This window comes from Phyllobates terribilis, unplaced genomic scaffold, assembly GCF_046119375.1.
Source record: "Phyllobates terribilis strain yellow unplaced genomic scaffold, ASM4611937v1 Scaffold_5__5_contigs__length_657084704, whole genome shotgun sequence".
Classification (NCBI taxonomy): Eukaryota; Metazoa; Chordata; class Amphibia; order Anura; family Dendrobatidae; genus Phyllobates; species Phyllobates terribilis.
The window spans coordinates 162260132-162271215 of record NW_027362765.1 but is presented as its reverse complement, the minus strand read 5'-3'; the positions used below and the strand labels follow the sequence as shown (position 1 = coordinate 162271215).

Below are 11084 nucleotides of genomic sequence, written 5' to 3'. Positions count from 1 at the left end.
GGCTTACTGTTCTCATTGATGGTCGCTATGCAGAGACAACTTGACACAGAACGTAATCATTTAGGATAGTAGACAGTGCAGCCCTGGAAAACAGGGAGCCTTGAATGCAAACAGACATAAAAGGGCAAAACTGGGCAAGTTATGATCTATTCATATAATAGGTAATAAATCGATCGCTGGGGATCCAACCATTGGGACCCCAGCTGATCCCAATTGGGCTCTGTCTACTGGACTGCTGGAGATGGTTGAGTATAGAGCTTGTCATTAGACGGTGATGGATTAGTGGCATGTATGCACGCCTTCCACAACATTGTAATGGAGAATTTTACAGTCCCATTCTCAGGATCAATAGGGGTCCCAGCTATTCGACTCCCAATGATCAGTATGTTCTAATATCTACCATGTGAATTAAATGTGAATATTATACACTGCTCAACATTGAAATTGAAACATCAAGGAGACAAAGTCATAGAATTATAAAAATCACACAAGATGGATAGACATAGGTAAATGATGAAAAATGGAAACAAAAATGTTAAAACATCTTGATTTATTCAGTATTTGGAATGTTATCAGTGAGGTTATTAATAGTTGTCTGAGAAATGTTCTGCCATGCATTATGCACTTCGGCACATAAACCATCAAGATCAGCTGCTGGCAGCTTCTATTGCAATTGTCAACCAATGATGTTCCAGATGTGCGCGATGGGAGACAAGTCTGGAGACACTGCAGGCCATGGTAGTACATTTAAGCCACACAGGCTGCTCACATTAGTGCGAGTAACATGCGACCTGGTGTGTTCTAAACAGTCTCCTACAAAACTTTGGGGAAATTGCCATACCAATGGGAACATTACTGTTCTAGCCAGCCAGTCACTGAGCTCAGCATTAAGTCCTCTCAAAAGCTGCACCATCACTTATCTCAGTAAGTGTTTAGAATGGTGACACACCCTTTGACATGACGTCACTGCCCTAGTCACAACCACAGCAGCAAAAAGCCATCACTGAATCCAAGGAGGTAAAGTACCTGATGAATTTGTTTTTTTATGTACTTTACACACTTTGGGAACCCCTTTACTAAGAGTAGACAATCATCTTACTATGATAAACAGTGGGTGAAATAAGTATTGAACACATCACCAATTTTCAAAGTAAATATATTTCTAAAGATGCTATTGACATGAAATTCTCACCAGATGTCGGTAACAACCCATCCAATCCACCCAGGCAAAGAAATCAAACTGTAGATGTCCATAAATTAAGTTGTGTGTAATAATGAGAAATGACACAGGAAAAAGTATAGAACACGCTTACTGAAATGTATTTAATACTTCATACAAAAGCCTTTGTTGGTGATGACAGCTTCCTCCTGTATGGAGAAACTAGTCGCATGCATTGCTGATGTGTGATTTTGGCCCATTCTTTCACGCAAACACCCTTCAACTCCTGAAGGCTCTGTGGGCTCCTTCTATGAACTCTGAGCTTTAGCTCCTTCCATAAATTTTCTATTGGATTCAGGTCAGGTGATTGGCTGGACCATTCTAGCAGCTTTGTTTTCTTTCTCTGAAGCCAACCAAGAGTTTCCTTGGTTGTGTGTTTGGCATCACTGTATTGCTGAAATGTCCATCCTCATCTCATCTTCATCATCCTCTGTAGTTGTTCAATAATAAAATTAATCTTCAAAAGTACAAGTTGCCTAATAATTCTGCACAGTGTATATAGAATCAGACGGTGAATACTTGGGCCCACAAGAAGAAACTATTCTTAGGGTCCTGGACCCAGTGACAAGTGTGATACACTGAATCTTTGGGGTCATTTCGAGGATCCTCTAATATTATGGTGGGACAGTCAAACCATACCTATATGAACCTCTAAGTACACAAGTATCTTGATGATGCCCACTGCCTGGTGGCCATGTTATTAAGGTTAAGGCTGTGAAGATACCAAAAGTCCTTGTAAATATTTCAAGTCAGACCTGAACTATATACCAACGATATATACAATTACATACAACATTAACCACCAAAAAGCTTTGGCAGGAATTAGATTTTTTTTCTAAAAATCTCTGATGACATTACAGTGCACCATTATTGGCACCCCTTCATTTTTTTCATAAACTGGTACATTTCCATTTATTTCTGAAGATATTGTACAAAGTTATATCCTCAGGATTTTTTTAATTAGTAGCCCAAAGTAATACAACAATAAAACATTGTTTTTAAACTTCCATGTTGCAATTTCAAAGAAGAAACAGAATAAACAGCATGTACAGCAAAAAAGGCACCCCTAATTAATACTTGGCTGCACACCCTCTGACGTTGCTGACAGCCTCGAAACGTTTCTTGTAGCCATCTAAAAGCTTTTTCTCAGCTGGAATTTTCTCCCACTCTTCCTTTGCAGTTTGTTCAAACTTGAACGTTTGCAGGGTTCTTTTTCCCAATTGCAGATTTCAGCTCATCCCAAAGATTTTAAATGGGATTGAGGTCAGGACTCATTTCTGGGCATTTTAAAACAGTCCATTTTTTCTTTCTTAACCATTCCTGTGTATTTTTGGATGTGTGCTTTGGGTCATTATCTTGCTGTAGGACCCATGATCTTCCACTAAAACAAAGTTTCCTCCACCATGCTTAACTGTTGGTAAGGTGTTCTTTTCCTTATTCGCTTTATTGCGCCATCAGTAAACAAACTGTTGCTTTTCATTGCCAAAAGCTCTATTTTTGTTTCATCTGTCCATAGAACATTTTCCCAGAAGAATTGTGGTTTGTCAAGGTACTCTTTGGCAAAGATCAGTTGTTCCTTTTTATGTCTTTTCTTCAGCAATGGTTTCTTCCTTGGCCTTCATCCATAAAGCTCTGCTTGGTTTAGTGTGCAGTGTCAGGTACTTGTTGAAACCATGACCCCAGACTGTTCCAGGTTGGCCTTCAGGTCTTTGGATGTTTGACGTGTTTTTTCAACCATTTGCACCAACCTTCGAAGACATCTGTAGTCAGTTTTCCTCTTCCCTCCACATCCAGGGAGGTTCTTGACGATTCCATTCTTGGCACACTTCTTCATAACTTTGCTCACTGTTGAAACTGGATACTGAGGTCTTTGGAGATGGACATATACCTTTTGGAAGTCTTGTGTTTGCTAATAACAGTTCTGATGTCCTCAGACAGCTCCTTTGTCTTCACCATTGTGACAAAGGAACAGGGCCTATTATGTATTTTTTTAAATACTGAAGTCATCATTCATTGGCTAATTTATGTCACATGGGCACCGACAATTAATCAGGTGAATCTCTTTTGTGATTTACCACATGCGAGTCAAAATGTGTTTCCATACTAAATTAATATAAAGGGTGCCGATACTAGTGACACAGCAAGCTTAGGTTTTTCTATTTTTCTCTCCCATTGTTTTTGGTTTTAAATTATTGTTTATCATTTGCTCTTTTGTATTGAACACAAAAAAATGTTTCACTTGATTCATTTTTTTCAAGCGATATTCCACATCATGTACTTAAACTTCATGGGTGCCAATAACGAAGAGCAGGACTCTATAGAATTTTGTAGAAGGTCCATTTCCAGATAGATGAACATTTTCCATGAATTTGAACCTCTGCTCTGCTGTGTGTCAGGCAGCGTCATTACGATGATTTCTTTGGCTATATTTGCCCATCTTTCATTATGTTGAATGATCCTCTTGACAAATAGTTGATCTTCATCAATCCTAGGGCAGTGTGTACATTGACATCAGGAGCAGAAGTGTGAGATAATAAGGAGGGTTGAAAAGTGACTGACTGATACAATAGGAGGGGACAGCCTACAATGCCCTCAATAAAAACCTGCAGAAAGCCAGAGACATCTCCTGCACTACCGTCCAGGCTCCGATACAAGATCAGGTGAGTTACATATGATCAGCAGGGGGCAATAGACGAAGGGACAGGCTAGGTTACGCTACTTATTTTAATAATTTCAAGTAGCTTCAATATTCTCAGGATGGAGCAATATTTTCTGTTTGTGGTTATATTACTGAGAACAAGTCTCACGTCAAGAGTCAAAGCCACCTGAATTGGGTCTCTAAAAAGTTAGTAAAGCTCAGTTAGCTAACCATAATTGACTATTGGGGTCTCTGAATGGGGGATCCTTTGTCATCAAGTATTTAGAAGAAGGTATCCTATAGGGCTGCTCACTTTAATGTCAATTAATTAATTACTGCATAACTGAAAACTGGGAATCCCTTAAATAATCCTAGAACCAACGAACTGGTAATGGCACTAGATCTATAGAATAAGTAGGAATAGACTGGTCATGAAGGTAAATCTGATACGTATATAGGGTCACTCACACTTCTGAGACAAATTTTATACAAAGAGGTATTAATTTTATTTGTAATTATTCTGCTTGATCCATGCACTTTTATGTACACTAGGTGGCAGCAGAAACCACATACTGATCTGATGTTTTTGTATTGCAGAAATGGACAGGAGAGTTTGTGTTACTATTCTGTTAGCCGTACTGGCAACGGTTGCCCTCTGTAGGCCAATGACAGAACAGCAAACAGCAGGTAAATGATTGACAGACGGGGACAAAATACCATTCCCATACCCAATATTCGCAGCGACACTTCTAATCCTTCTGCATTGCAGCACACTAAGGCCTCGATCCATCAAGACTAATGTTTTGTACACCCTTCTTTATTAAGGGTGCACTGGAGTAAAATGTGCTAAATTAAAAGTTGTGCTCCTTTTAATGAATTTGGCGCATCTTTCAGCTGATGTGCGTCACAGCAAGAAATATGCTCCAATCAGGGTCAGTAGGGCATTTGTGGCATAAATGATGAGGAGTTTGTTGGCTGCACATGACCACACCCACTACTTCCCAGTCAGTGACTCATCGCTGGAATCAGGGTCTCTGCCCCCACATTATGCAGCTCTCAGATGGGGTAACAAAAATCAGGTGGAAGGCTCCCTTTCATGATTTAGGGCCAAAGTCTCTACGGAACAGATCTGTCAAATCACCTGAATTTACACATTTAGGGGTCATCTGGTTTTACCGCCAGGAGTCTTAGTGACAGGAGGAGCAACATAAGAAAGTTGCATGTGACAGCAGGAAAGCTAATGACAGGAGTCACTTGATATGTGACTACATACCCAGATAAGGAACACATCTGTAAATTTTAGATCTAGAAGTAACACCCCCCTCGAAAACCCCACTTTCATTTTTGTAGACACCCTGCTCAATTGTAACCCTTTAAAAGGCTCTCCCAGATTGACATCTCTGAGGGTGCACAGAGGGTGAGTGGGCTAGTGCACCTGACACCAGGTGAAGGGAAGCCTAAAACTATATGCTTAGGTGCATTTACGAAACTCATTTTCAATCACATGGTCAAAAACTATCTATCTATGTTTGTGATGCATTTTTTTTTAAATATTGTTATACAGGTGAAACATTAATTTTATGTTTGACATGTAAAAACTGCATGGCCAAAAGCCACTGCAAAACCCTCGCTGCTGGCTTTTGATGCAGTTCCTAACTCTATTGACTTTACTCCCTAGACACCTCTAGTGCTGAAGATGAGCCCAGAAGTGCAGAAGAAGATCAAGATGCTGAAGACAACTCTCACTCCATACAAGAGAGGCAATATGGCTGGATGGACTCCGGGAGCAGAAGTGCAGAAGATCAGGATGCTGAAGACGACTCTCACTCCATACAAGAGAGGCAATATGGCTGGATGGACTCCGGGAGCAGAAGTGCAGAAGATCAGGATGCTGAAGACGACTCTCACTCCATACAAGAGAGGCAATATGGCTGGATGGACTTCGGGCGCAGAAGATCAGGATGCTGAAGACGACTCTCACTCCATACAAGAGAGGCAATATGGCTGGATGGACTCCGGGAGCAGAAGTGCAGAAGGTCAGGATGCTGAAGACGACTCTCATGTCATACAAGAGAGGCAATATGGCTGGATGGACTTCGGGCACAGAAGATCAGGATGCTGAAGACGACTCTCACTCCATACAAGAGAGGCAATATGGCTGGACGGACTACGGGAGCAGAAGTGCAGATTAGGATCTATAGTCATAAACCCACAGTGTTGTGAACGTCTCCGTAGGGATAGCTATATTATCATTTAAGTATTGATATACTGTCCTGGTTTCTGACGAGAAGTGTATGGTAATGTGGGCGACGCATAAAAAAACTGAAAATAAACAAGGAATTTATCCCAACCTCTGTTTATGTCCATTTCTCAACCAGACGTTCTTGTGCCACAGCATTTTATACTCTGCAATGGATGCGGTGTGTATGATCTAGAAAGTCTCTCTTATTGCTGGAAAATGCCCCACAGTAGGTCACGATTAATCTGACACCACAATAGGTCCATCATGTAAAGTGTGGATGTAATAGTTTCTTGTATGCTCCTCTGCACCCTCCTGCAAAAAAATGATCATGGCAAAACTACCAATAACTGTTTCAGAGTACAAACTTCACATTTTTAAGTAGAATTCTTAGTCCTGATGGATATGGTGCACTTACTTTGAAAATCCATATCAGAATTGTTTTATAATCCTGATATTAAGAAGTGAGTGATGTAGTTGACATAACTTCTACAGACCTCGGTCAATTCACATGCGCGAATGGCAGGTATCTCACACCTGTCTGTAGAATTTAGTAGAATTGTACAAGTGCATGATACCTGCTGCTCTCGCACGCTAGGTGGAGGATATCTGTATACGTGATGTCACCAGCCTTCTTTCCATGCATCAGTGGAGCCGGAGTAACCCTTTTTTAACCCCTTTACCTCCCAAGCCTGTTTTCACCTTCATGACCAGGCCAAATTTTACAATTCTGACCAGTGTCCCTTTATGAGGTAATAACTCTTGAACGTTTCAACGAATCCCAGTGATTCTGAGAATCTTTTTTTCGTGACACATTGTACTTCATGTTAGTGATAAATTTAGGCCAATATTTTTTTGCGTTTATTTCTGAAAATATCGGAATTTTGAAAAAATTTAGAAAATTTTGCAATTTGCAGGCTTTTAATTTTTATGCCCTTAAATCAGAGAGATATGTCACACAAAATAGTTAATAAATAACATTTCCCACATGTCTACTTTACATCAGCATAATTTTGGAAACATTTTTTTTGTTTTTTGTTAGGAAGTTAGAAGGGTTTAGCAATCACATCACATTTGAAGTGACTTTGAGTGGCCTATATGACAGAGAATACCCGAAAGGGACTCCATTCTAAAAACTGCACCCCTCAAAGTGGTCAAAACCATATTCAAGAAGTTTATTAACCCTTCAGGTGCTTCACAGGAATTAAAGCAATGTGGAAGGAAAAAAGGAAAATTTTACTTTTTCCCACAAAAATGTTGATTTAGCCCTAAAGTTTGCATTTTCACAAGGGTAACAGGAGAAAATGGACAATAGAATTTGTTGTGCAATTTCTCCTGAGTAAACAGATACCCCATATGTGGGAGAAAACTATTGTTTGGGGGGCACAGCAGGGCTCAGAAGGGAAGGGAATTTGAAGTTTGGAAAGCAAAATTGTCTGGAATCAATAGTGGATGCCATGTCGCGTTTGGAGAGCCCCTGATGTGCCTAAACAGTGACCCTAATTTGGAAACTACACCCCTCAACTTATCTAGATGTGTGGTGAGCACCTTGATCCCACAGGTGCTTCATAAAATTTTATAACATTGAGCCGTAAAAATTAAAAATATATTTTTCCGGCAAAACTGTTGGGTTTTGTCCCAAATTTTTCATTTACAGGAGGGTAACGGGTGAAAATTGACTGTACAATTTGTTTTGCAATTTCTCCTGAGTACACCAATCCCCCATATGTGTTGGAAAATTACTGTTTGGGCGCACAGCAGGGCTCGGTAAGAGAAGGAGCGTCAACTGAATTTAGAGCTCAATTTTAACTGGAATATATTGCGGATGTCATGACACATTTGAAGGGTCTCATTTGTTGTGTAATTTCTCCTGATTGCGCAAATACCCTTCATGTAATCGAGAAATACTTTTCAGGCACAGTGGAAAGCTCAGAAGGGAAAGAGCACCATATTATAGTGTACATTTTACTGTTAAGGTTTGTGGGTGCTATGACCGACTGGAAGAGCTCGTGAGGTCCAAGAACAACAGAACCCCCCATAAGAGACTCCATTTTACAAACTACACATGTCAGTGAATTCATCTAGGGGTGTAATGATCATATAGATAACAAGGGTGTCACAGAATTTTATACCATTAGGCAGTGAAGAAAAAAAGGACATTTTTACCACAAAAATGTAGTTTTAACCTCAAATTTTACATTTGAGCAATGTGAATGAGCAAAAGTGGCACCAACATTTGTCACACAATTTCTTCTGAACATGGCAATACCCCATATGTGGCTGTACAGGACTGCTTAGCCACAAGGCGATACTCAGGAGGGAAGGAGAGCCATTTAGAAGGTTAAATGGCCCGGGGCGGTGCGGGCCATTGCAGTCATAGCCGATGCTTGGCTGTAACTTACGCAGAGCTCCCGGTGTTGATGGTGTGGGCACAACTTCCTGACCATGATGTAAACTTACATCAAATATCGTGAAGGGATTAAAAAGGTAAACAAAATATGTAGTCGTCTGCATATAATTTGTGGACTGAGTGGTCTGCGCAAAATTGTGGAAACATGTCTGATATTGATTCGAACAAATTCGGCAATGTAAGACTATAGATTTGTGAAAAAAATGGATGACCTATCTCACTGATAAAACCAGGTGTTTTTTTTTTTGCACATCTAAAAATTGACGTATGAATGAGGCCTTAGGCATCATTTAAACCTCAATATTTTCCACGTATGGACTGATTTTTTTTTTTACCAGACTATGATTAGCGTTTGATCTGAGTGTCATCAATTTTTGTTGTATGTGGGAAAAAAAAAAATTCTCTACCTTCTCCAATCTGACAAATCGTGAAAATCAGACCACACTCTGATGTAATCCCAACGCGGATAGACTTGCTTTGCCGATTCTGATCAGATACTCGGATCAAAATGGAACACGTCTCAGTCAGCAAAAAATCATGGACATGTAAATGGTCCCATAGACTGTCATAGGTACGAGGGCTAACCATGAAAACCATGGACAGCACTCGTACGAGAACAACAGATGTCTAAATGAGGCCTTATATAGTGTATCTGACGCACATGGAGGTGTAGGATGCATCTTTTATGCTCGCCAAGAATTAGGGGTGCAGAACCTTCTTCTTTTGCCTTCCAGATAGACACCATCACTGTATATCATAACAACCAATGATATATTTACTTTGTCAATTTATTATAGTCACATAGAATCAGTGCAGAGGAGTATTCCATCATCAGAACGTTAAAGTCTCGGCCTGTTCAGCACATTTCACCAGCCCTGGGCAGACCGGGCACAGACCTGGTGTATGGTACTACAACCATTTATCAGGAGTCTTATAACATTAAATGAATCCCAGACCCAGCTCCAGTCTTCTAGCATTTGCAGTACCTAGGCTCACTGGTAGGTGGAGGTAGAGAGCAATGTGGTTGGCATTTGCCACTGGTAATAATACATTTCTTTATGTATATAAAAATATAAGCTTTGTCCTGTGCAACCAGGATATAGCAAAACATGAAAAAACATGGAATTGGACCCGTTACTTGTACCATTAAAAGTAAATAGCCCATATATAAGCAATGCACTGACATTTAAAAGACTTAAGCTGAGCCTCATTCATTTCGCAGCTTACACTAAAAGGACATTAAAAGTTCTTCTGCAATTGCATATTGGCCAGGAGCATTGCATTACTAGATTGGTAGCTACATGCCCCCTGTTTCCTTTTGTGATGGATACAAGCTGTCTCTTGTAATATGGTGGAGGTTGCACAGCCATGATGTGGCCATTTCTAAAATCCCGGCTTCCACCACCATATCCTACTAGCAGAACATGCAAGCTAACAAGGTATGAAGAAGGCTGTGTAGTCTCCTCATGCCCCCATCATTAGTGAAGTCAGTGCAAAGTGAAGTCTTCAGTGTTTCACTGCCTTTCTGGTCAGTCACATGATACAGATTCAGCTTGAAGGCTTCTTGGCTTCAGTTGTCCTTTGGAAAGAAACAATACTCCTCTCCACCACCCGGTTTAAGCCAAGTCTCCGTAACTGTTCTACTAGGTTTATACTAAAGATGCTTTTTTGTGCAGTGCCAGAATTTGGTGTCACGTTCGCTGTAGCGCTGTCCATAATGGATCTTCCAAAGCCTAGACCTCTTAAAGTCCTACCCCAACCTAACTGGAAGATAGGTGGGTATGCAAGGGGGGCAGGTGGCTGAACTCCAGCTTCTGCTGAGGTTTTGCTGCTGGGGTCTGTAGAGGCAGATATACCATGCTCTTTAAGTAGGGTAACTAATCCCAAGGGTGTATTACGTCCAGAGTCAGGCTGGTCATTCCTTAGGGGGACATAGGTTGCTACTGGATCTTCTTTGTGAGGTTCAAGGTTTAAGGAACTCAAGCTCTCAAAGCTTCCACATGAGGAACGCACTGTACGAAGACTGGAGGAAGACAAGAGGAAACCATGATGAGGAACATAGGAAGTCTACATTGATTGATTATATTACAAGTGCCTTCACATGGTGACACCTATATGGTCTTCTCTAACCATTAACAATTAAGACAGAACTTCTAATGCAATACTATAAAAGTGCTGGCCATTTTGGCCCCAGAAATAAATGAAAACATGAACGTGCTTACAGTAAGAGGCATAAGCCACCATGGTGGACTATCACGTGACATTATCACACCGGGACAAGCCCTTGTCTTTGATTCACTGGTTTTCGATTTCCATCTGCCGTTCTGGCACAATGTTGCAGGTAATGTATGTGGCCTACAATGAGCCTTCACCATTCAAGTAATGTAAAAAAGTGCCCTTTTCCCCCAGCTAACAGCTAAAGATTAAAAGAACCCAGACCAGTGAATAAACACAAGGCTTTTCTCTTCCTCCAAAAGGAGAAAAAGTGGTTAATGAAGACAGGTGCAAGGGTTAGCGCATGCAAAAACAACAAGGAAACAGTTAAGGGTTAAAGAGAGAAAACCTTTTCTGACACTCC

The 11084-nt window shown here is 40.6% G+C and overlaps 1 protein-coding gene and 1 long non-coding RNA gene across 4 annotated transcripts in view; one reads left to right on the top strand and one right to left on the bottom strand.

Annotated features, from left to right (window-relative positions):
- Positions 1 to 3791: 3791 nt before the first annotated feature.
- Positions 3792 to 6159, top strand: LOC141272507 (uncharacterized). Its single transcript, XR_012322018.1, has 3 exons — positions 3792 to 3879; positions 4455 to 4544; positions 5536 to 6159. It is a non-coding gene; the product is annotated as an uncharacterized lncRNA (long non-coding RNA).
- Positions 6160 to 9273: 3114 nt separating this feature from the next.
- The window catches only part of HAP1 (huntingtin associated protein 1), an 86372-nt gene continuing 84561 nt past the window's right edge, over positions 9274 to 11084 (bottom strand). For 2 of the 3 annotated variants that reach the window (XM_073683308.1, XM_073683309.1), the window contains one exon: positions 9274 to 10529. In XM_073683308.1, coding sequence (XP_073539409.1) covers positions 10055 to 10529 — 475 coding nt within the window. In that variant the 3' untranslated portion in view covers positions 9274 to 10054. The remainder of the gene's footprint in view (positions 10530 to 11084) is intronic. The other variant, XM_073683311.1, reaches the window with a different exon arrangement.